The following is a 26,047-nucleotide window of genomic DNA, read 5'->3' on the forward strand; positions in this document are numbered from 1 at the left end:
GGAAATGTACCTTTGCCTTTGTAGCTTGCATGATAAGAGTGTTTAAATACTTCTGATATATTTTACTCCGTTGACCTGGATTTTTGGACAACCCAAAGCTTGGGCGCGTTTGGCTCTAGTGGTTTGGTTTGCCTCACTTTAAAGAGCTGGGTTTAGGTTCCAAGCTCCCTTAAAGTTTGGGGATGTTCAAACCTAAGCCTAGATTTTCAAAAATGGCTAGTGATTGTCAGTGCACCAACCTGAGACACCTTAAAAGAGCCCAATTTTCAGACCGTTCTGAGCACCCGTCCACTGAAGTTCCGGTGTCTCAAATTGGTCACCCAAAAATGGAGGCACCCATAATCATTAGAGATATTTACATGGTGTTTACTTTGGGCCCAATCTCTAACTCCAGTGAAGCTGGTCTCCTTCGGGACACGTCTACATTTGGAGTGGGGCGTGTGAATCCCAGCTCGAGGAGACACTTTCGCTACCTCTCGTCAAGCTCGCAAGCTACTGTGCATAGACAGACAGGGTGATTCACTAAGCAGGGAACACTGAAGCATCACACTTTCCCTTATCTAAAAAAACAAAATCCAGCCTGAGAAAAACGAACCCAACAACAACAAAATGACTTATCAGAAAAATACCCCTACCCAGCCGCTTGTGTCAGGATTAGTTAATAGCTTTGTTGCTCCGTGCATTGGGAAAGAACTGGGGCTTGCTTGCTGAAGAAATGCCAAAATGTTCACTCAGCAAAGCACAAACACAGCGATTGCAGAGACTGGCTCAGGTGCCCACGAGCTACGCCTGTCACAGGAGAATATGGCAATTTATAGAAACAAACACATTCCTCTTCCTAGATTGGTAGAGGCGTTTTCTCCCTCGTTTCATCCCTTATTTGGCTCCATCTTGTCCTCATTTACAATTTAAAAAAGAAATGAAATCAGATGTCAGAAGAGTGAGATGGCGCTGGAGCAGCTTTGGATCTCATGTCTGCTGTAAGTCCCATGAAATTCAGTGGAGTCACATCAGCGTCAGAGCGAGGGTATGTTTACATTGCCGGCTGCCAGCTCAAGGAGATGTAGTTGCGCTAGCTCAGAACAAGCTCAAGCGTCAAAAATAGAAGATAGCCGTGGCGGTGCGAGCGGTGGGGTGAGCTAGCCACCTTGAGGACATACCCGTTCAAGACCATAGGCACGTAATAGTAATACCTGTGGTGTTAAGTGCTCAGGCAGTACTGTGATAGGTGCAGTACAAGCACCTAGATACACAGGTAGTTAGTTAGATACTATGTCTTTCTGAGTGTCTAGCTAATACAATGATTGGGATTTTAAACAGCATTGATAGAACAGATGTACTGATTCAGCAGTCTTTAGTCGGGCAAAAAACAGCCTGGCTCCAATCCTGCAGTCCCTATGTCACGGAGTGTGGGGGGAGACAAGCCCTGCACCCCTGGTTTCTTGCGATTCACCATGACTCTCAGCCAGTCACTAAAACAGAAGGTTTATTTAGACGACAGGAACACAGTCCAAATCAGATCTTACCGGTACAAACAACAGGACCCCCTTTAGTTAAGTCCATCTGGGGGCCCCAGGGAGGCCACAGCCCCATTGGGAAGCCCAAGCCCCGTCGGGGCTCCCCTCTCCATTTCCCAGCCAGCTCCAAACTGAAACTCCCTCCAGCCGTCTCACTCAGCTTCCCCCCCCAGCTCCTCCCCCAGCCTTTGTGTCCTTTGTCCAGTTTCCCGGCAGAGGTGTTACCTGGTCTCCAACCCCCCTCCTGGGTTCTCATGTTACATGCTCCGGTATCCTCCCTTCCCCAGTGCAGACAGTTCCAGCAAAACCCCTGCAACCTTCCCAGGTCAATACTTCTCACTCAGTATTCAAAGAATACATCAAGAACATTCCCACTTCGTCACACCCTACTCATTCAAAACTCCCAGGGAATTCAGTGGGAGCTTTGAGTGCACTGGAATTGTGGAACAGAGCCCTAGTTGTTCAGTTCTAACTGGAGTCAGTCTAATTAGTCTGACCTAGCTAAATTGCTCAGGGCTGTGAAAAATTTTGCATCCTGGGCGATGAAGTTAGGTTGACCTAACCTCCTCCGTAGACACGGCGAGGTTGACAGAAGAATTCTGTTGACCTAGCTACTGCCTCTCGAAGAGATGGATTAGCTGCAGCCACGGAAAAACGCCTTCCATCAACACGGGAAGCACCTACACTATAGCACGGCAGTGTAGGAGCTGTGCTGCTGTAGCGGCTATAGTTTAGACATACCCTTAGTTCCCTCCCTCTCTTCTAAACTTCGCAGGTAATTGGATGGGCATGTTCCCCTAGCCAGCATTTCTCAGCATGGCAGGGAGAGCTGGCGGCACGATGTATCAGGTTTGCACTGGCACATCACATTCCAGTTCAGTTTGTCTAAGGCGAAGCCGCAGAAAAACCCATGTGGACTAACCTTTGGGTTCCTGTATCCTTCGTGAGATGGAGGTAGGTCTTGGCAATTGTTGATCTTACAGTAATGTTGAGGGAAAGATCATTATAAAAAGGACATGGATTTGCAGGGGCAGTCAGTAGTTACATTTCTAATGCTTGTTGCAGAACTGAGAAAGGCTTCTATGAATAAATAAAATCGGCTGGCATGTTTGATTTCAGGGCATCTGTGACTGTGTGGAAAGCTCTGATTTCAGCTCCCCAGATTAAATAAAAGAAATATTCTCAAGCTGGTGAATTGGAGGAGGAATCTGTTATTATCTAATTTGTTATCTTTTCTCCATAGTCTGCTCTTGTATGCTAGGCAGTGCTGTGGCATTAGCAATGATAGTCAGAGTGCTCAGGGAGTAGAGGTGGGGGTCTGGGCATTTTGGGCTCTGTTCCTGGCCATGGAGGGAGAGTGTTTTACAGCAGTGAAGATCTGGGAGTCAGGAGTGGGTTCTGTTCTCTGCGAAGTGAATGTGGCATAAATGGTTAGAGCAGTAGGAACTTCAGGTCAGGACTCCTGGGTTCTATTCTCTGTTCAACTCCTTTGCTAGGCGAACCCCTTTGCCTCAGTGCACCCATCTGTGATACAGGGCTAATTATAATGACCTAACTCACAAGGCTGTTGCAAGGATCATTAATGTTTGTGACGTGCTTTGAGATCCTCAACTGAGCAGCGCTATGGAAGAGTAATGTAGCATTGATTACAGGAAGAGCAGGCACCAGCAACAGTAATTCTTGGGGTCTTTGGGGTTGTTCCATTGAGGGCAAAGAGCCTCAAAGGTTCCTCACTATACACACAAGGACCCGTGGTGCATTCACATTATATCATCGAAACCACTTGGTCCCTCAAGGGACACAAAGCACTGCTGTGTGACTGGATCAGAATGGTGACACTTTACAAGCCATTTTGCACAGGTGTCCATCACTACAGAACCTGTGGAGCTCTTTCAGTTGATTAACTGATGTTTTAATAAACGGTCAGTCAGTTTATAGACTACTCATGAATGCATGCTCAGTGCACAGTAGGACCCAAACCATTGTACCAGAGAGGCCGCAGGGCAGCACAGAATCCTGGGATTCAGGAAGTTCTCAGCTCTCAAGAGAGCTCGCTAAGGACCCAAAAGCAGCTGTCCACCCAAGCTCTGTCCTCTGTCCTCCAGCTTTCCTGTGTCCAAACTGCAGTGACATCGTAACAGCGATAGTAAATCAACGTTGCATAACTGTGCTCCTGCTGTGGCCTTTAAGGTAATGTTTGCTCAGCTTATTAGATGGAGCTTTGTGCCGAACTCCATTCTCCTGGTTCAAACTGTGTTTATAAGAATCATTTTTCCTCCTGCATCCCACATACTCACCAGATGCACACTAACTCTCCATTTCCCCCTTAGCCGCCCTTGGAAAAGAAATGATGGGAAACAAATGGAAGTTTAATTTTGCTTTGACTTTTGAAAGGCTTTCCTCATGTATAAAAAGTGCGGCTTTCAGTAATCCCTCTGTTAAATCCACTGGGCAGTCATTTAGGTTTGCTGGGATTTTAATGGCATTTCCTATTAATGGTGCAGAAAGCTGTACTGGCCTTTTGCTTAGAAAATAATAACTGGGTTGGTTTTCCCTCTGGGTTGCTATGAGTCTGAGACAGAGCAGAGCTTTGTGAGTTGCATTCACCTGAGAGGGGCGGTGTAGACAGCCCCGGACACCATATTCCTCTAGCCGAAGGACAAGTTGCAACATGGGGGGAAGCAGGGCAAGTTACTCCCATGCTCTCCCTGCTGGTATGTTTTAGCCCTGCCCTGGAGAAGCCCTCTCCAGAGAGGAGACTTCGGTTTCCTGCTCCATCGACACCATTTTATCTGCTGAGTCTGCCACCAGTGGGGTCTGCTAGCACCGATGGTAGGCGCTGGGCTGTGGGGTGTCACGTGTCCTCCACTCTCATTGACTCCAGCTGGAGTTGAGGGAACTCAGGGTATGTCTGCACTGCAATTAGAAACACACGGCTGGCCCATGCCAGCTGACTTGGGCTTGCGGGACTTGGGCTAAGGGACTGTTTTATTGCGGTGTAGACATTCAGGCTCGGGGATCCTCCAACCTCGCAGGGTCCTAGAGCCTGGGCTCCAGCCCAAGCCCAGTTGTCTACACCTCAGTGAAACAGCCCTGGCCATGAGCCTGAGTTAGCTGCCATGGACCAGCCATAGGTATCTAATTGCAGCGTAGACCTACCCTCAGTGCTGCACAGGATAGGCCCAGCAATGGGAGCTGTGGTGATATCGACCTCTTTTCGAAAGGAGTTGGACTAAATCCATTTCACATAAGCCACGGAAGAGCCAGCCAACCTGGGAGACTGGGAGGTAAGATGTCCTGTATCCTGCTGCCAGTTGCCAACCTGGGGAGAGGATAAGAACAAACAATACGTGACAGATATTAGTCCCATGGCTCCCTGCACTACTGGAAGGTGATGAACACGGTATAAGAAACTATAGAGAATGGAACAGAACCAAACAAAGAGAACACAAGGCAAAGAAAGGGAGATGCTCAGCTGTCGAGAGCCAGCCAAAAAGCCCAAACCTGGCCGCCTAAAGTTGGGCACCTAAATGGAAATGGCCTGGTTTTTCAGGGGTACTGAGCCCCCACAGCTCCCATTGGCTTTGATGGGCTTTGGATCAAGCCCTTCCTGAAGATTAGACCTAAAATGATAATATTTGTCATAGGCTGAAAATGAAAAACAAAACAACTCCCCAGATGTGGCTGATCGTTATGATTTTAAAACAGCTTTGCCCTGAAAATCTTGTCCTACTGCTGGGGTTTTTTTTATTATTATTATTCCTTTTAGTCCGATTACATCACATGGGCCAGTTGTCCTTTCCTCTCACACACCCACCCACCCCTGGTATCTGCAAAGCCGCTTTCCAAATGAGAACAGTAATTGTCTCCCAGAATACATGACCTGCCACTGGGTCTCAGGTTCCTGCAGAGAACTTGGAAGCCAGAAATGAAGGGTTAATTTTCTATAGATTACAGTCCTGCCAAGCGCGATGTGGGGCTAGATTTTCATGGGTGCTTGTGTGTATGATCGTTCCTGCCTGCGCACGTGTGTGAAGCGTGGATTGTTAGAAGCTGTCAGAAAAATTAAGGTTTAAGGTCAGCCTGGATCTCAGATTTATTTATCTGACAGTTGTCCCAACGCCTTCTATCTTAAGTACTTAGCTGGCCCCTGCGGTGGTGGAACAATATGTACATTGGGGTGCTGAGAGTCATTGACCCAAACTGTAAACCCTAGATATCGTGGAAACCACTTCAAGCCAGGGGGTGCAGCAGAACCCCTAGTTCCAGCACCTACGGCTCACCCCCAGCGCTGTAGTATCTGAGCACCTCATGATCTTTAATGTATGTATCTTCCAAACACGCCTGAGCAGTGCTGTTGTCTCCATTGCACACATGGGGAACTGAGGCACGGAGGGATTGCGTGACTAGCCCAACATGACAAATGGCATCTGTGGCAGCATAAGAAGTGGAACCTGCATCTTTTGATCCCCAGGGTGGTGTCCTATCTCTGGCCAAGCTTTCTTCACCAAACAGTCAATGAAAGTGGTGTCCGGCCTCAGTGTCCTTGTAAACCTCCCTGAATGGTGGCTGCGTCCCCTTTCCAGCTTACGAAGATGAGCTGCTTTGCTGCTTCCCCCCAGGCTGTTTACACAATCATCCAGGAGTCGGGTTTTCTCAGACATTTCCCCTCGATTCTGCCATTAGCAGCCAGCCTGCTTGTCCTGTCTCATTATGTTAGCAGCCTTTCAGGGCTGTCCTCACGGCTCCAGCACAAGCTCTCTCTCAGGGGCTTGCAGGCTCAGCGCCCAGGCAGTCTGCACTGCTCCGGTGTCAGTCTCAGGTCAGGCTGAGGAAGCTGCTTTCTGTGCTAAGCAAGGAAGTGCAAAGCCTTCCTGCACTGGGGTGTGGGCTAATGGGTCCGGGGAATCCCCCCACTCCAGGCTCCTGAGCTGTAGCCCCCGTGGAGGGGAGAAACCGCTTGGAGATTAAAAACTAAGGCTTCATGTTATCCTCCACCATGCACGGCATGTGGAATGGGGAGAGCACCAGCAGCAGTGCCTCTCTAGCATCATAGCTTAGGGGATGTGGTCTGAAGTAAGAGCTAGGGAGCAGCTCCTCCCTCCACCATGCTCATGTATGTAGCTGCAAACCCCCCTCTGAAGTGGGTGATTGCAGCTGTTATCATGGCAGCATGGGTGCCAGGGCTCAGGATGGGGACTCCCAGCTCCTGCAGAGGTTCCTGACTTCTCCGGCCACCCAGAGATCTGCATGAATCTCTGGACATTGCAGCTTTGGGGCACGGAACTGTCTGTCAAGTGCAGACATCCCCTTCTCCCCACAGAGCAATTCAGGGCAAACACCCTGGACTGGATTCTGCCGTGAGTGATGCTAGTGTAAACCCAGAATAACTCCACTGCCTTCAGAGGCATTGAGAGCAGAATTTGGCCCCTCACTGGAAACCCAAGCTGTTTCCTAGTTTCTAGGCGGGTTTTCCTTGCGGAGAGTGGCACATGGACAAAAAAGCACAGATGTTGCTTTTGTTCTCTGGAAAATGAAGTGTTCTCATTCATGAGCACCCTTGTCAGGTTTATCATCTTAGGGCCTTTTTCTTCTTGTTGTTGCAGAAGAATTAACTCATAGCATCCTTAGACAATTGCTAGTTGTCTCAGTCGCTGCTGATTCCTGCCACTGTGATCTTTTAAAAGTGTTCTTCAATTCTGTTGGAAGTCTGCACCTGAAATAGCTCCACCTTCTATTCAGTCAGAAGATAAACAAACCAGGAACCCAGTCTGGAAACTGAGCCTGCTTAATGGTGTGTAAAGGGAATTGCTTAGTTGGAGACGCCACCAGACATCAGTGGAGATCCTTGATTCTTGCACGTCCTCCAACACCCTGCCTGGATCTCACCAGAGTCATGGATTAGGGTGATCGTCAAACCCCATTTCCCCACAATGGCAGGATGAGTAGCTATTCAGCTGGTATAAACCGGCATAGCGCCATCGAAACCAACGGAGCCTTACAAACCCTACAAACCAACAGTGACTTACAAGGCCAGATGCTCAGCGTGTTAAAACTAGTGCAGCGCCCTCTCCTCTGTATGGGCTATTGGTTATTATTTCAAGGCTCGGGGCTTCGTTGCGAAGAGAAGTAAGGAAGAAAAGCGTCCCTGCCCCAGTGAGCTCACAATTTGGCTGTTTATATCTGTGTAGGAGAGAACAAAGTCGGGACGAGGGGCTTCATTGTAATAGAATTCACACACAAGAGAGAGTACCCATTGGCACTAATGGGAGCGGTGCAGAGAGATAAGAGGCAGATACCCATTTGTCAGGTAGAGCAGCCATGGTTGTCAGGGATAAATTTGGTCTGAAGGTGGCCAGCTGCCTGCATTCAGTATTTCAACAATGCCAGCCTCCTGGTTTTAAGTATGTAATCCGCTGGGCTGTTTACACCATCGGGGCGGAGTCAGACAGAGAGAGGCTGTCGTCCTGCTGCCTGGTGCAGAGAAGCAGTGTTTTCTTTGCTTCGCTTCCCCCATCCCCAGGCAGGATTATTCCCTTAGTGCTGCTTTAAAGTGACTTTGCACTGTCTGGCTCTGCCTCGTTTCCACGTCAACCTTTTAACCTCACTTAATGACATCGGTGCCCCAGCTAATTTAACGAAGCAGCGTGAAATGGGATTTCTTATTAAACGATTAACATAGAAACCCAGCGACTTTGGAGCCGTGACCCCTGATGGAACTTCTCCAGTCGGACGTGCCCTGCTCTTTCTGAAAGAGACAGGAAGCTTGAATAATACATGCCAGGCAGGGTGTGGTACTCCTTTAATCTCCCTTTCGTCAGTGCTGCTGCCTCTTTGATGTGGTGCTTGAGTCCAGGGACGTCTGTCTAAAAAGCGAGCATTAACCATGCTGCTTTGCATTAAGTGCAGTGTAGCTTCCGTGGCTCCGTGAGCAATTTGATTTCCCCATCAGAAGGTGTTTGGCGGAGCATCGTCTGGCAGTTCTCAGCATGTCTTCAGGAGCATCTGAGTGCAGTGCTAGGTCTCTGCTAGCATGGATTGCTCAAACATGCTGTCTCTCTCGCACACATATCTATAGGGTGGCGGGGGGGGTGAACGTATGTGTAGGTAGAGATTAGAGAATTCTCAATAACTCGGGGCTTTTATTCTGGGTAATGCCACGGGGATTGGCTGGCCTTGTCTGTACTTGTGAATAACCCCGATGCAGTATAAGTGCACCCCTAAGTGAAGATCAGGACATACAGGGGGTTTGTACTGACTGGGCTGGTCAAGGCTCAACCTTACTTGTAATTAAGAGTAAATCCTGATTATCTCAATAGGTGCAAACCCCTGTAGAGACCTGCAGGCTAGCACCAGTTGTTAGCCACTGTTGTCCAAGTCAGTACAGAAGTGACCCAAACAGCTTCCACAGAGGCGAGTGCGTTGGGTACTGAGATATGGATATAGAGGCCTAATTTTGGCCGCTCCTGGGTATTGGCCACTAGGTTGCACTGTTTAGGGACCTAGGCCCAGATGTTTAAAGTTATTTAGGGGGTGGCGTGCTCCACATTGCAATGCCTAATTCATTTCAGAGCATAAATCTCATTCCCAAAAGGGATTTCTGAGCCAAAATCCCATTGACAGTCAAGGGACTTTGTCGCCTAAGTGTCTGAATCACTTTTGAAAATGAGATTTAGGCTCCTAAATCAGTTAGGCGTTTCAATGCTTAGCGCAGCAATGCTTAATACCTTTCAAAACCTGGGCCCTAGGGTATTTTCCATGCATTTGCTGTTGTTCTAGCCTCTTACTTTCTCCCAGCTTCGTGGTCAACTAAGGGCCAGAACATCAGTTGGTGTAAATTAGCATCGCTCCACTGAATTAATCTGGCCCAGATGTTTGGGAATCAGCCAGCCTTCGTGTTAAATGACCCCCCCCACACACACACACACAGAAGATCCATCTCCAGAACCACTGGAAGCCAATAGATTTTCAGGGCCATATCCTATTGATATAGGTTTGTCACACTGGTGACCTGGAGTATTTTCCAGTGCCCACTTCCCCCGCGTCTCAGTGTGGGCTGTGTACTTGACAAAAAGAGGAATTAAATGACCCAGCCTCGGCCATAATTATGCATTTCACGGAAACAAAGTTGAGCAACTTCTCCAGTTAATTGCTTGAGCCCAGTTTCCTCTTTCAGCTTTTGTCGGAGCTGCTATCTTGGGTTGTTTTATTTCTTTTTTTAAAATTGCTTTTATCCTTTACTGTGTATAGCAATATACAGCTGGAAAAAAAATCCATTTCCTGCAGCTTCCAATTCCTGCCAGCCGATAAGAGACGAGGGTGAAGCCTTCCCTGGGCTCTGGGCCTGGAAAAGGACAGGAGCAACCAAATGGCTAAGAATAGCCTGGCAGCCACAGTTTGTAAAGTCTACGAGGTTGTTTTTTTAAATGTGCCGATCTAAGAACAATGAAGCAAGTTTGCAGCTCTCTCCAGGGTTGCATATGGGATGAGTTTTGTTCCCGTGGCTTTCTGCCCCCTGCCCCAGTGTACAGTAAGGCATCTGAAACAGAGCAATAAATGCTCTAGATGGGTCATTTACAAACCCCAGACTATATTCCCTTGCTGCTCTTGCTTTGATGGATTCTCCAAGCTGCTCAGCCATGAGGACTGAACTACCATGAGACGGAAGAAGTTGGTGGATCCAGATGAAAAATGGAAGGTACCCTGTAAATGCTGATCTGGGTGGATTGAATGAGAAACCGTTGGTACTGCCAGCAGTAAAAGGCTGAGGGGTTGCTGGGTGTGATCCTGAGATGTGCCAAGTACCTGGCATTCTGAGCTCCTCTAAAGGCCATGCCCAGAAGGAGGTTTCTTATTCTGTTTGTAGGGAGAGAGGTGAATGACAGAGGAAGAATGGGGATATGGTTAAGGCACCAGACTGGAGACCTGGTTTAAATCCCTGGCTCTGCCACAGACTCTCTATGGGACCTTGTACTAGTCACTTAATTTCGGTCTGTGAAATGAGGTAACAATCCTTCCTTTGTTAGCTTTTCGGGGTAGGGCTGCTTCTTGCTTTGTGTTTGTACAGCATCTAGCATAATGTGGCCACGACCTTGGTTAAGGGTCTCCCAGTGTGAGCATAATACAAATAATAAAGGGGATACACAGCTGGTCAGCTTACGGGGCATCGGGAAGCTTCGTTGTGAAAAAGGAAGGCAAAGGGTGAAATCCTACTATAAGGTGAGTGCATAACTGGTTGGAAAATTGTTTCCAGAGAGTAGTTATCAGTGGTTCACAGTCATGCTGGAAGGGCATAATGAGTGGGTTCCCGCAGGGATCGGTTCTGGGTCTGATTTTGTTCAGTATCTTCATCAGTGATTTAGATAATGGCAGAGAGAGTACACTTATAAAGTTTGCGGATGATACCAAGCTGGGAGGGGTTGCAAGTGCTTTGGAGAATAGGATTAAAATTCAAAATGGTCTGGACAAACTGGAGAAATGGTCTGAAGTAAATAGGATGAAATTAAATAAGGACAAATGCAAAGTACTCCACTTAGGAAGGAACAATCAGTTGCACACATACAAAATGGGCAATGACTGCCTAGGGAGGAGTACTGCAGAAAGATCTGGGGGTCATAGTGGATCACAAGCTAAATATGAGTCAACAATGTAATGCTGTTGCAAAAAAAAGCAAAAATCATTCTGGGATGTATTAGCAGGAGTATTGTAAGCAAGAAATGAGAAGTAATTCTTCCACTATACTCCGTGCTAATTAGGCCTCAAGTGGAGTATTGTGTCCAGTTCTGGGTGCCACATTTCAGGAAAGATGTGGACAAATTGGAGAAAGTCCAGAGAAGAGCAACAAAAATGATGAAAGGTCTAGAAAACATGAGCTATGAGGGAAGATTGAAAAAACTGGGTTTGTTTAGTCTGGAGAAGAGAAGACTGAGAGGGGACATGATAATAGTTTTCAAGTACACAAAAGGTTGTTACAAGGAGGAGGGAGAAAAATTGTTCTTCTTAACCTCTGAGGACAGGACAAGAAGCAATGGGCTTAAATTGCAGCAAGGGAGGTTTAAGTTGGACATTAGGAAAAAGTTCCTAATTGTCAGGGTGGTTAAACACTGGAATAAATTGCCTAGGGAGGTGGTGGAATTTCCATCATTGAGGATTTTTAAGAGCAGGTTGGACAAACACCTGTCAGGGATGGTCTAGATAATACTTAGTCCTGTCTTGAGTACAAGGGACTGGACTAGATGACCTCTCGAGGTCCCTTCCGGTTCTATGATGCTATCCTGGCCCCATGGAAGTAGATGGCAAAACTCCCACTGACTTCACTGGGCTAGGATTGCACCTAGAAATTAAAAAAAACAGTAAAACTCCCTCCAGAGTATATTGCAGCAGGTGGATTTCAATCTTGTGGCAAACAGTTTGTAATTCAATGACATTCTTGCTCCTAGTCTGTTACCGTATATAACAATTATGGCATGATGTTATTATTGGCCAAGCACCAGGGCTTTGAAAAACATACCAGCAGGGGACACAGGCTTTCTCTGCATCTTCAAAGGTCTTTGCAGGTCTTAACAATACACCTCTACCCTGATATAACGCTGTCCTCAGGAGCCAAAAAAATCTTACTGTGTTATAAGTGAAACCGCATTATATCGAACTTGCTTTGATCCGCCGGAGCGTGCAGCCCCGCCCCCCTGGAGCGCTGCTTTACCGCGTTGTATCTGAATTCATGTTATATCGGGTCGTGTTATATTGGGGTAGAGGTTTATCTTTAGAAATCGAGGCCTTTATAACACCCCAAAAAGGGGAATTGCCATTCTCCCCTCCCTCCACTCATTTGTAATCTCTTTCTTGGCCATGAATGGGGGCAAGGACTGAAGAAGGAACATGTCTGATTTTAGAGAAAATGCTTTATTTCTATGTACACCTCTACCCCGATATAACGCCACCCGATATAACATGAATTCAGATATAATGCGGTAAAGCAGTGCTCCGGGGGGGGGCGGGGCTGCACGCTCTGGCGGATCAAAACAAATTCAATATAACGCGGTTTCACCTATAACGCGGTAAGATTTTTTTGGCTCCCGAGGACAGCGTTATATCAGGGTAGAGGTGTATAGTCAAAGATCATCTCAATCCTCAGCATAAGGCCTGTCGGTACTGGTGCAAAGCCCCAGTGTAGATGTGCTGCACCAGGGTTAAACAGGGAAATTTGCATTAGTGCAAGCCACGAATTTGACACAATGCATTTGTGCTCGGGGTTTACACCCATGTAGCTACTACACTGCTACAACTATCCCCAGCATGGATGGACCCTTAATGTTCTCCGTCCTTTGGTCTCCAAAAGTGCCCTTCGAGTTCCCTAGAAGTATCCACATGCTGCACATCCCACCGCAAACCTGAGCTACCTTTACTTAGTAGCGCTAGCTGCAAGGAGCCATGCATGGACCCAACAGAAGGACTGGCTGGTCACTGTGTGGATGGACCACTGCAGCCTGGGGAGTAAAGCATCCAATGGAACAGTGCAGATCGCCTCCTAAGCCCGATCTTCTGGGCCCTCTGCGTGCTGAACTTCCATTGAAGTCAATGGGTGGTCCATGCAAGATCAGACTCTCTATTATTTTTATAGCACCGTAGGTGCTCATGAGACATCACAGATATATAGGAAGACAAGGTCACTGGGTCCAGGAGCTTATTGTCTTAAGGCCGGTTTCTGCTTCCACTGAATTCATTAATAGAGGGGTCCATATGGTTAATATAACAGCAACCCATGGAGGAGAGGAGAATCAACAGTAAACAACAGAGGCAAATCCCTTCCTAGTAATGAAATCTGTGCTTGTCTCATCCACATCTAGGACATGTCACTGTTATTAAACCTTTACATGCAGTCTCTAGAGAACGCGTCCTGTGCAAGATGCTGGTGATAATGTATTCCAAAGTAACGAGCTATCAAAATTATACTGTACTAAAGGGTCATTCGGTGACAATGTGATGGAAATTAGAAATCAGGCCATCTCTACCAACAATATTTAACTGTTCGCCAACTCTTCTTTAGAAGCCGCAAGCCATTTATGCGTCACTTAGATTTGCATAACAATTTGCATAGAAAACTCAGTTACTGGAAGATGTGTGGTTTTCAAATGGGAAGGCAGTGTGCTTTAGGCATTTCAAACTGGGGACAAGCCTGGTTTCTATTCCTGGCTATACCCGTAACTTTTTTATGTGGCCTGTGGCTAGTCACTTCCCCTCACTGTGCCTCAGGCGGTCTGTCTGTGAAATGTAAGTTAAAGCGCTCCTTCCCCTCCTGGCTGGATATGAGGGGTTGAGAATGTTTGTGAAGGGATCTGAAATCCTATTTAGGGTGACCGGATGTCCCGATTTTATAGGGACAGTCCCGATATTTGGGGCTTTTTCTTATATAGGCTCCTATTACCCCCCACCCCTATCCCGATTTTTCACACTTGTTATCTGGTCACCCTAATCCTATTACAGAAGGAGAAGGTGTCACTGTCTGACAGTGGCCAATGCCAGGTGCTGGAGGGGGAAAACTGACTCACTGAATAGCTTCAGGCCAAATCAGTGCCCCTCTCGGAGCATCCATTTCCTCCTCGGGAAAGTGGAGAAAATGTTACTTCCCCACCTTTGCAGCTTAGGAGGAAATTGTGCTAAACCTTGTTAGAACTCTCAAAGCAGTAACTCTTCGATGATGAGAGGAGACAGATCCTGAGTACGAGATGTTAGAACCTGAAATGCTTCCAAACTTATAACTTTTTTCAATGATATTTTCCCCAGATGGTTTGGATTTGCAAATCTAGTAAAACACCGGAGCATCTAGCTTGCTATCCTTGCATTGAACGAAGGTAAAATGTCGGCGGCAAGCTGCCCTGTGCAGGTGACCTTAGAGCAAAAGCTTACTCAAAGAATAGCCTATCTGCTGTAAGGGTACCCAGTTGAACAGTTTGTTGCAGCATCTTCTCACTGGCTTCTACAAATGGTGCCAGTAATGGTTTTACTGGTGGGAAACATCTACCAGGAACCAAGCTGCTTCTCCCTCTCTCTCATCTTTCTCTGTCTCTGTTTGTTCATTGCTATGGAACCGGAGGCTCCCCCCACTCCCCAGGTGTATTGTTTTTAGACCCCTCTATTCAGACTTCTTCTCCTTTCTCTTTGCTCCCAGCTGGACAAAGGGGACGTGAGCACGCTTAGTCTGCCTTCCAACGCCAGCCATGGCGACGCCGACATCAGCAACATCTGCTTGGATGTCCCAGATGGCACCCCAGACCCGCACAGGACGAAAGCCGCCATCGACCACCTGCACCAGAAAATCCTCAAGATCACCGAGCAGATCAAGATTGAGCAGGAGGCTCGGGATGACAACGTAGCCGAATACCTGAAACTGGCCAACAACGCTGACAAGCAGCAGGCCTCCCGCATCAAGCAAGTCTTTGAGAAGAAGAACCAGAAGTCGGCCCAGACCATCGCCCAGCTCCATAAGAAGCTTGAGCACTACCACAAGAAGCTAAAGGAGATTGAACAGAACGGGCTCTCCCGACAGCCCAAGGATGTCTTCCGGGACATGCACCAGGGCCTCAAGGATGTAGGGGCCAACGTCCGGTCCAGCATCAGCGGTTTTGGAGGCGGGGTAGTGGAAGGCGTCAAGGGAAGCCTGTCGGGTTTGTCCCAGGCCACCCACACGGCTGTGGTCTCCAAGCCCCGGGAGTTCGCCAGCCTGATCCGGAACAAGTTTGGCAGCGCCGACAACATCGCCCACCTGAAGGACACTCTGGATGACGGGCACCCCGAGGAGGCCTCAAGGACTCTGAGCGGCAGCGCCACCCTGGTGTCCAGCCCCAAGTACGGCAGCGACGACGAGTGCTCTAGTGCCACCTCGGGATCGGCAGCGGGCAGCAACTCAGGGGCAGGGGCAGGGCCCGGCGGCTTGGGGAGCCCCAAGTCCAATACCCTGGACAGTCACCATAATAACTTTGACACCATCCTGGAGGAGCTCCGGGAGATTAAGGACAGTCAGTCGCACCTGGAGGACTCGATGGAGGATCTCAAGGCGCAGCTGCAGAGGGACTATACCTACATGACGCAGTGCTTGCAAGAGGAGCGGTACAGGTAGGGCCAGCCCCAGTGCAGCTGTGTGTGAGCGCGTGCATGAGTGCCACCTTCCTGCCTGTGCAAGGCTGTTCCTACGGGGCTCACACCAGTGGGCCTGCATCTCCATTGGCCCTTCATAGCATTGCTATTTTATATGTAGTTCTTCTCAATTCGTTGTGCAGAGCTGTTCAGTTAAAGCAAATGCCTTCAACGCACACTGCCACAGTGCTTGTGAGCAACCCTGCAATAACAAACCAACGTGCGCAGCTCCTGTGCACCCCCTGAGCAACTCTACCGTGACAAAGCCGTGTATGCAGCCTGGCCCTCAGAAGCAACCCTACAATAACAAACCGCTGTGCACACTTGAACAACAATAACAAATAAGTGTGTGTGCACAGAGGACGAGGATATTGGTAAGGAAGTAGATTCACGTTTCAAGCTTCCCAGTGTGGAAAGTAACTGATTTACCGCAATGATGCCACACACCTTGACAGTGTCTTTGAAGAAACAAAAAATTGGGTGTTACTGAGAGCACTTGGCTTTTTAGGGGGATGTAAATTCCAATATATTTTACTAGTGAGGGGGCACTATAGTTTAAACTCACAAACCCAGCTACAAAGGATTATTGAATAAGGTGGATCCTGGGATGGTCTATTTTGTGGGTCACAGATCAAAAAAAGGCTGAGAACCACGGGTTTAGGGAATGAAACAAAGCCGAGCCATTCAAAAGGGCAAATCTAGTGGTGAAAGGCTCTGTACATACTGCAGTACCTGAGCGTTCTGATTTCCATGGGAAGTGGAATCCTGGGACTCTGTTCCCATTAGGGAAAGGAACCAGCATTTGTTACATTGATCCCAGCAAGCTCCCATGTAGCCTCCACGTTGAAGAGCCAGGCTCTGTCTGTTTAGCTGTAGGATCTCCCAGCAGCCAATAGCCCTAAAGGAATCCCGTGATGCTTCCCCTCTGCCAGTCGCCCTGAGAAAAAAAGGCTATTTGCTATTTATAAGAGGCAAGAGGAAATGCATCACCTTGCTCGACAGACAGTGCCAGCCCTCTCAACTCTTGGGAATAGGAAATAAGGACCAGCTTCTAAAGGGGGCATTAGCTTGGGCTTTCTTTGTTTAGATCATTTTGGCTGAGGACAAAAGCTGAAACCTTGTTTAAAAATACTTCTCCAGCTGAGAGCCTGTGTGAGAGTTCACATGTTACAGATGTACGGGCTTGTGATGTCATTGGGGTTCCTTTCTTTCGCCAGCCCTGCTATTTGAAGTTTCTTCCAAGCCCTTCTCAGTAGCTGGAAAATGTCCTGAAATATCCTTGCCAGTGTCAGAGGAGATGGAAATAAAACACCATGTTCCCAAATCCAGATAGTCCTAAGTGGCCAGAGAAACTCCCCTCCCTTCCTTCCTCCCGCCTCCCACCTCCAACAAAGGGGACCAGGGGTAAGGGTCACAGAGCCTCTCTCATCTACTAGAGTTTGCTGGTCTGAATGCAGCCTAGGGGCCCAGGTCCAGTAGGAAAGCCATTGCCATCTGATGGCCCATATGAAGCGAGGTGGGGGTGCAGCTCAAGTGGCAGCCACCCCTGTTGTGGGCACTTGGATGGCAGTCTTGACACAAAGTCCAAGGACTGAATGGGTGATGAAGGCAGCTGATCTGCCCTCTTATCCTTAGAGATCAGGGCTAAGACACTGGGCTGAATTCATACTGCTGTTGCCCGTGCTATGCCTTTTCTGTGGAGAAGATGGGGTGGAAGGTTCGCTTCTCCCATCCCATTAGACACAAGGTCCCCTTCCAACACATTTCATCTCAGAGAGGGAAGCACGGGAGATGCTTAGGAGCTGGGTAACCAGGAGATTCTGAAGCTCCACTGACCTCTGGTTTCAGGGCCATTTGAGTTCCTTCCACAGCGAAGGGAATGCTGGAGAATCCAAGATAGCTGCTTCTGAGAGCGAGGCCAGCTCCTCGGGGACTGCAGCACAAACCAGGCATCCTAGAGACAAAACAGAAGAGAGATGAAATAAACTCCACGTTATCGATCGCTGCATGCACTCTGCCTCCTCTCTCTACTTCTAATCTGCATCCCTCAAAGTGTCCATCTGTGAACTCCAGGCAGCACTGGAACCTATCCTATTTGTTTTAGGCTCCATAACGCCATTGCTGTGTGGAGTGCTTCAATTGCTTGACACCCAAAGTCATTTCCATGTCATCCAAGTCACCTCTATATGCCGGATATCTGGGGCACCAGTGAGGTTTGGGCTGGGGCGGGGGCCGGGGAGTTGGAGTTAATGGAATCTGAATTTGATGGAAACAGACTGTTCTCCTTGCATGATAGGAGAAAGATGAGTCAAATGTAATAACCCGTCTGCCAGCATTCACACCTTCCCCATGTACCTTCTCCCCCCCGCCAGATACGAACGCCTGGAAGAGCAGCTGAATGACCTGACGGAGCTCCACCAGAATGAAATGACCAACCTGAAGCAAGAGCTAGCCAGCATGGAGGAGAAGGTGGCCTATCAGTCCTACGAGAGGGCCAGGGACATCCAGGTATGGGGACTCGGAGAGCCCACACCACCATCCTTACTTAGCTGAACTGGCGTCCTTTTGCAGATGAGATAGGAAAGGGGCAGGGCGGTGGCGGGAGGGGGGGCAGATTTCTGCAATGGGAGAAGGGACACTACATGTCTTGGGGGGAAGTGTGGGGCTAGTACCTGAACGATCAAGGGGATCCCACTTTCAAGGAATGAGCTATCACCCTCCAAAGCGGTCACTTGCTGTGATACGCAATTTCTCCTGTCTGTGTGTTCCATTCTATGCATCCGAAGAAGTGAGCTGCAGCTCACGAAAGCTCATGCTAAAATAAATTTGTTAGTCTTTAAGGTGCCACAAATACTCCTGTTCTTTTTGCGGATACAGACTAACACGGCTGCTACTCTGAAACTCTTCAGAGACAGAGAGCCCAGAGGAGACGGCAATGGGATAATTTAGCCATGACCCTCAGAGACTCTTAGTCTGGTAGGGAGCTGCATGGCTCACGGGACTGGTAATGGACTACTGATGGCTGTTCAATGGCCCGCATAGAATGTGCCTGCAGTGTGTGCAGGTCCTAGTGAACTAAATTCACTTTGAACATGAGGAAAACACAGGGTGTTTCTGGAAACAGTGCAAAAGTCCAAGTGACTCACTTAGCAGCTGGGCAGAGCAGCAGAGGGGCTCATTGCAGGAAACATGGAGTCACAGAAATATAGGGCTGAAAGGGACCTCCTGTGCTGAGGCAGGACCTAGTAAATCTAGACCATCCCTGACAGGTGTTGGTCCAACCTGTTCTTAAAAACCACCAATGTTGGGGATTCCACAACCTCCCTTGGAAACCTGTTCCAGAGCTTAACTACCCTGAGTGTTAGGAAGCTTTTCCCTAATATTTAACTTAAATCTTCCTTGCTACAGAATAAGCCCACTCTTGTCCCACCTTCAGTGGCCGTGGAGAACAATTGATCACCATCCCCATTATAACAGCCCTTAGCATATTTGAAGACTGTTCCCAGGTCCCAGCTCAGTTTTCTTTTCTGAAAACTAAACGTGCTCAAGTTTTTTAACCTTTCCTCGTAGGTCAGGTTTTCTTAACCTTTGATCATTTGTGTTGCTCTCCTCTGGACTCTCTCCAGTTTGTCCACATCAAGTGTAGCACCCAGAACTGAACACAGCATTCCAGCTGAGGCCTCACCATTGACAAGTAGAATGGGACAGTTACCTCTCATGTCTTACACACAACATTCCCATTAAAACCTACGGGAGCAAATGCCAGCTCCCCGCTTTGGTCTGGTTTCCAGAGGTGCTCAGCTGCCACTTCTCTCTGGAGCACCTCTGAAAACAGGGCTGCTGGAGTCTTACGGACAGCACCAGAGAGGCCATTGAAATCTATGCATCTGTCAGTCCGTCTGTCTACCTGTCGGGGTTTTTGTATTGCACCCATTACCGGAGGGACTGATCAGAAGTGCTCCGTTAGGACTGTCACATCGCAGTGCCCTTTGCATTGTCACTTTTCAGGTGTCAATAATATACAGGCCATTTATCAGAGGCCCCCAGTGAGTGGATTTGACTGTAGTTGTTCAGCACAATCTGCAGGGGACTGTTCTGCCCCCACGTGGCAATTAGGGGAACTTCCCAGTGGAATTGAGTATATTTGATGCTCAGGGTTTATTCATCAGCCTTTGGAAAAAATAGCACATATATTGTGGAAGGGAAGCAAATACATTTCACGTGAATTAAGAGCAAACTAAGCAAAATGCAAATCTGCAAAGCAATGGAAGAGCTCTGTGCTTTTCTTACATGCATTGCACCCTCTTCCCCAGGCACGTGTGGGTAGACAGAGCTATATCTCTGCTCTCCCTACTGCACTGTGCATACTATATGCTCCCTCTTGCTCTAATGCCTCTGTCTAATGCTCAGAATTAGCAGGTTCGTGTGGAAGCAGGTGGGGAAGGTTTGGAGGGAGTCGTATTTTGCCCTGTGCACCAGAGTCCCGTCAACTAGGGATCCCAAAATGGAGTCTTGCAACTGGCTTATTTCTTACTTGGGGTTTTCTGACTATCGTACACCTTCGTTGTAAGGCTCTTCAGGGTGATGCTTTAAGTGGTACAAGATCGTCACATCAGAACCCTAATAATAACTCTACTTTGCTCAGCAATAGCTCCCATCATCAACAGATCTCAAAGCACTTTGCAAATGTTAATTGAGCCTGACAACCTCCCTGAGGTAGGTGAACAACACTCCGCTATTCCGGCTGGGTGTGCTGAGGCACACAGCATTGTTTAAGCATCTTGTCCCAAGGTGTCACAGCCAGGAACAGAAACAAGGAGTGCTGTGCTCTCACCTACACTTCCTCACTGAGTTGAGTACAGAACCCAGACATCCTGGTTTCGCAGCCTCCCCTCTCTCACAGAGATAGGCACAGAACCCAGGAGTCCTGGTTCTAGCCACCAGACAGCACACTCTGCCACACAATGTAGCTGCTACACTGTGGTGCCCTACCCTGTGACCAAACTAACCCTGGTTCACGTCTACCTCTGCAGGAAGCGGTGGAGTCGTGCCTCACCCGTGTCACCAAGCTGGAGCTCCAGCAGCAGCAGCAGCAGGTGGTGCAGCTGGAAGGGGTGGAGAACGCCAATGCCCGGGCCCTGCTGGGCAAATTCATCAACGTCATTCTGGCCCTCATGGCGGTGCTGCTCGTCTTCGTCTCCACCATCGCCAACTTCATCACGCCCCTCATGAAGACCCGCATGCGCATCCTCAGCACCGCCCTGCTGTTCCTCTTCCTCCTCTTCCTCTGGAAGCACTGGGACTCCATCACTTATTTCCTGGAGCATGTGTTGCTCCCCAGCTGATTCCCTGGGGCAGCATTCCATTTTCCTACTGAGAAAACAGGAAAGGGATGGGGGAGAAACTGGAGCCTTCCATAAAATATCTTCATTCAGTCAGTCAGTCTGGTTTCCCACCCCCTGCACCCATCCGTATTCACATCCAGCATCCTCATTGTGGCCAGGAGCATGGCCTGTTGAGCCAGGATTGTTCACTCCTCCGCGAAGCCCTGGAAGGTGAGGATGGAGAGAGCGATGGAGAGTTTGGAAGAAGCCTGTAACTGACATGTTCTTGGTTTGTTTGTTTGTTTTTTAAATGACATGATCGTAATAGTCTCTGGGCACGAGGCTTTCTTTACATGCCAGTTGCCACCAGGACTGTAATTTAAAAGCTTTGTATCCAGAGCAGAGTTTGCCTTCAAACCCAGCCACCGGGAAACTTTCTCTAGAGCGAGGAGAGGTTTTTTCCTTAAAGACAAGGCTGGCGAAAAGCTCAGCCTGGGATCCAATAAAGAAATCAATAGCAAGAGGAAGAAGTGGAGCTCAAGTGAATATTCTAATGTTTCTGCTCCCGGGAGAGCTTGCATATTTGATGAAGCAGAATGTACACATCACACCAGCTTTTCCAGACCAGACGCACATGCATTCTCGTTACCAAACAGCTGACAAGCCGGACGCAGAATTGGGGTTGCTATTTATTATTAGGATGGCTTCCTCTGCACAGCTGATCATTGGCGTGTGGCCAGCGGATACCAGTTCTGGTTCCAATCAGGAAACGCGTACACTTCTGGCACAGGTGAAACACATTATGTTGGCTTTTGTTTTTTTCTCCTTTGGCTTTCGTTTGATCTCTTCAGGAGCACGTGGACCTTCCAAGATTGCACCTACGAAATTTACAATCTACACAAAGTGTTGTGCGCATGTTTTAATTTATTTCGAGATTCTGTTTCCATTTGTGAATCGAGCGTGGGGATAAAATGCAGCTGCTATCACAGCCTCCGTGTCTCTAAAGAAGACAGAGCATGTTGTCTCAAAAGTTTCCTGAATGGTTTCATATTTATGTGCGTGTGTGTATGTATACACACACACACAATCACATCCTCTCCTGTTGCAACTGGGTGTAGCTCCAGTGACTTCAGTGGAGCTGCACCCCAGTTTACAGTCACAGAGAATTTGGCCATTCGTCTCTTTGAGGCTCATTCCTGCTTTCCTGACACAGCCAGAACTTCCATGGATGCTCGTGGTGTACTAAAGAAGTCAGTGGATGTGGTGGGTGTGGCATGGAATGCAGGATTGAGTGCTTGGAAGGAGGGATTGTCATAAGTAGGTGAACAGCCAGTCACCTCTGTCCGTTAAAGGAAAACTGCCTGCATTGTCTCTCCCCTGGTTTCTTGGGCCTTGACACCGAGAAGGTGGTATGGGCTTGTCCATGCTATCTTTTGGTTTCTCAGCTGAACACCGGGGACATGCTGTGGCTTTGGAGTGTAATGATCTAGCGAGGAAATTCATTCCTGGTCTAACTTAATTGACCAGTGAATCCTAGCTAGGATTGCTCCAACAGGCAGAAGTGCAAGGATCCCATTTGTATGATGCAAAGGTCAGTTATGCAAATGATATGCAAGAAGCACGGCTCATAAAGGACATGCTGGCATTTCCTGTTCCAGATCTTTGTCTGTGTATGATCCTTGCACCTTTGCCAGAATGGATGCATGATAAAGAATAAATGACTAGAGGGTGGATGGACTGGGAGGAGGAAGCATTAGGCCTGATTCCCTCCACATTGTGCAGACACATCTGTGCAAAGTAGGTGTGAAACATTCCTGTTCTGATGTAGCGTGGTCCTGGTGCGAAGGGTGGCACAGGGTACAACGTGGTGGAGAATCAGACCCCAGGAGTTCTTTAACTGATAGCTTGCTTCCCTCCTCATGGCAATCCTTCCTGCAAGACATTTACAAATGCCCGTTCAAAAACTCCAACATCCTTTTGCCTTTTTCCGTGCCAGTTATGAAGGATGAACACATGTGGGGTGTCCACTTATCAAATATGGTCACCTAAGCTTGGCTCCTGCATTTCTGCCACTCGTACCAGCACCTAGAACTGGGTCCAGGAACCTCGAGTGTCCATTTGAGTTGGGCACTTGTGGTTAAGATATGGACTGAGAACATTTGGGCAGTGGGAGGGGGCACGCCTGCAATAACACCCCACCATGTTTGGCTTTGGTGTTGGAGACTGCTCTTCAGAATGATCAGCCGTATACTGCAGAGACCTCCATTGGAAAAGCTCAGATGAAATGTACGAGCAACACTCTGAGCCTTCTCGGAGACTGGCGGAGGGGGGGTGAGCCCCAACCTCTCTTTTATACATCTATTTATTTTGTATTTTTGTAAGGATTTAGCTGGAGTTAACATTCCTGATTTTATCAGTTATCCAAGGAAACTTGGATTCTGTTGAAAACGGTGAGCTAATTTATCTATCGACATTAGGTTTGATATTCTCAGACCCAAGGGGCAGAAATCTTAGTACACTGATAATTCCAAATGGCTACAACTTATGGCCCAGGTTCAGAATAGTGTCCTGCTTCAGGACAGCATGTAGGCAGATGCTCAACTTTAAACACTTGCTAAAGTCTCTTTGAAGTCTGTAGGATTTAAACACACTCTTAAGTGCTGTCCCGCAGAAGGACAATCATAAGCACATGTTTTAAGTGCTTTCATGCACTGGGGCCTAAAAACCAAGGTTCTGGTTCCCCTTTCACTGGGGTAGCTCCACGGACTTCAGCAGAGCATCCGCCTGGATTAGGCAACAAGCTAAAGTTTTTCATGGCAAAGAGACAGTTGAAAAAGACAATCTAGTGAACGGGCTGCTTGCCTTTCCACAGCACTGACAGCTTGTGAACTTCTGTACTGGGGTGGGGGGGGGTCTGATTAATCGGGCAAAGGGTTAAGCTCCTTTCTGGGGGCCTGATTGTTTTTTCACACTAATGTAAATAAGTTAGAATGGTATTTTTGTTTGTATTTCAGTAACACCTACAGGCCCCAAATCAAGTTCCGGGCGCCATTGTGCTGAGCAGACATGTAGTAAGAGAGTCCCTGCCCCAGAGAGCTTACAGTTTAAACAGGAGAGACACACGAATGGGAGGAGAGGCGAAGGGAAGTGGCTTGCTTAAAGGCACCCAGTAAGTTAGTTGCAGAATTGGTAATAGAAACCAGGTTTCCTGCATCCTAGGTCAATGTCCTACCCCCTGGACCATGCCATCCCTCAAGCAGCTCTTTACATGTGCAAAAACAGTTTGAGATCATGGTTTGCAACAGTGATAAGGAGGGACCATCCCTTCTGCAGAGATGACCACTAACTCCTGAGTCGGCTCTCAGTTAGGCTGCAGCACCACTTACTGCTGCCAAAGTCACATGTGCTCCACCAGGAGCAAGGAGAGGAAGAGGGGCCCTTTAACCCCTCCATTGTTTCCTCTCCTTCTCAATAAGCCATTCCCTCTATTTCCCTGGTGCCTCAGGACCCACATGTTGACCTGATCCCCTCCTCCTGCAGCTAGAACGCTGACAGAGCATGAGGCATTTCCATGCAATCAGCCACTCCCCTGCTGCCCAATGGATGAGAATCTGTGGGATCTTTCTGCCTGTCCATCATTCTAAAAGCATCATCCATCCCTAATCCAATCACTGTCAGCATCACTGTACAGGCTGCAGGGACAGTGTTACCACCTGGACCAGTGGTTCACCAATCACTGTGGTCTCTAACTGCTTCCACAGAGGTACCCCTTGTCCGCTGCATTATGAGCTGCACCAGAACTATAAAGCAAGGAACGGGCAAAACAGAACTCCAAGGCAGACTCCCATGCTACCCTCCAAACCCACTTCTCCTCAGGAGCAAGGCCCACCCGAGTCAAAGTATAGCTCTGCTGTTCCTGCACACACTGCCTCTGGTCAGTCGTAGCAGAAACAGGAGAAGAGGACCTTGCTTCACATGTATTTTAATGGCTGGTTGTTTCACTGGCGGAATGTAGTTTCAAAGACTTGGTGACAACCATTCAGATCAACCATCAAACATGCCATCGGCAGCATTTAGAGGCTGAACTAAATCTGGGATGGAACATGTTGATACATGAAAGGAGGAAGTTTTGAAGGCGAAATGTAGTGGAGATTAGACTTGGGAGGTGTAGGGCCTGATTCGCCCTTGCCCTGCCCTGCGTCTCATCATTTACCTCCACGCCAAGTGAGGGGGAAGTGCCACTCAACCAGAACAAGAGCGTGGTCTAGCCACTTTGCACTAGTGCAAATGATGACAAGATGCAAGGCAGCCTCAGGCCCACACATTGGGTGGCTGGGGCTAAATCTCCTCTTACCCCACACTTGTCCACTGACTGCTCCTGATTTACCACAGTAGAAAACCAGAATCAGGCCCCCTGCTGTCCCTTATGGAAATATGGGCAATTGCTGACCACTCGCTCTTCCCATCTAAGTGTCAAAGACGCGCCATAGAAGGCAAAAAGGCACAGGAGACGGAGTGGAAGGGTTGCTAACCTGGTGGTGGTGATCAGGCTGCACCGTAGAGCTCCCCAGGTTTCATTTGGCTGACAGGTTTCCCTCTCTTTATCTCTAAGCACTGGTTTAAAAAGGACAAGCCACAGCTGTTTTGAGCAAACGTATCTTCTCGGGTCTGCACAGGATTCAAGAATGGGGGGAGGCCAAAACCAAACTAACCAAAAAAAACCCTTTTAAGAAAGCCTCCAAATCACCCCCAGTCACCAGAGCTCCTAGTCAACACTTGAAAGTTAGGTCGACCTAGCGACATGACTCAGAGCTGTGGAAAATTTCAAAGCGCTGAGCACCTGTTAGGTCATCCTAACCCCCAGCGTAGACACAGCAGGGTCTACGCTACAGCAGAGCACCATAGCTGTATCACTGCAGCAGTGGAAGCACAGACATACCCTTAATGTTGTTGGAGGCAGGCAGGCTTTCTCCCTTTTCCTGAGGCAGCAGACCAGGGGAGGAACCACTTAACTAAGATCATAAGCTCCTTACTTCAGAGCAACCAGATTTACATTCAGAAACAGAAAAGTTT

The 26,047-nt window shown here is 48.3% G+C and overlaps 1 protein-coding gene and 1 long non-coding RNA gene across 5 annotated transcripts in view; one reads left to right on the top strand and one right to left on the bottom strand.

Annotated features, from left to right (window-relative positions):
* Positions 1-25,920, top strand: part of TMCC2 (transmembrane and coiled-coil domain family 2) — an 81,086-nt gene extending 55,166 nt beyond the window's left edge. For 3 of the 4 annotated variants that reach the window (XM_045013261.1, XM_045013259.1, XM_045013260.1), the window contains 3 exons: positions 14,686-15,629; positions 18,023-18,158; positions 20,684-21,880. In XM_045013261.1, coding sequence (XP_044869196.1) covers positions 14,686-15,629; positions 18,023-18,158; positions 20,684-20,995 — 1,392 coding nt within the window. In that variant the 3' untranslated portion in view covers positions 20,996-21,880. Of the gene's footprint in view, positions 1-14,685; positions 15,630-18,022; positions 18,159-20,683; positions 21,881-23,988 lie in introns of those variants that run through there. The other variant, XR_006578789.1, reaches the window with a different exon arrangement.
* LOC123368463 lies at positions 1,984-26,047 on the bottom strand. The gene is made up of 3 exons (XR_006578796.1): positions 25,914-26,047; positions 17,487-17,604; positions 1,984-4,839 (listed from the first exon to the last, which is right to left on the bottom strand). It is a non-coding gene; the product is annotated as an uncharacterized LOC123368463 (long non-coding RNA).

This window comes from Mauremys mutica, chromosome 4, assembly GCF_020497125.1.
Source record: "Mauremys mutica isolate MM-2020 ecotype Southern chromosome 4, ASM2049712v1, whole genome shotgun sequence".
In the NCBI taxonomy this organism is placed as follows: domain Eukaryota; kingdom Metazoa; phylum Chordata; order Testudines; family Geoemydidae; genus Mauremys; species Mauremys mutica.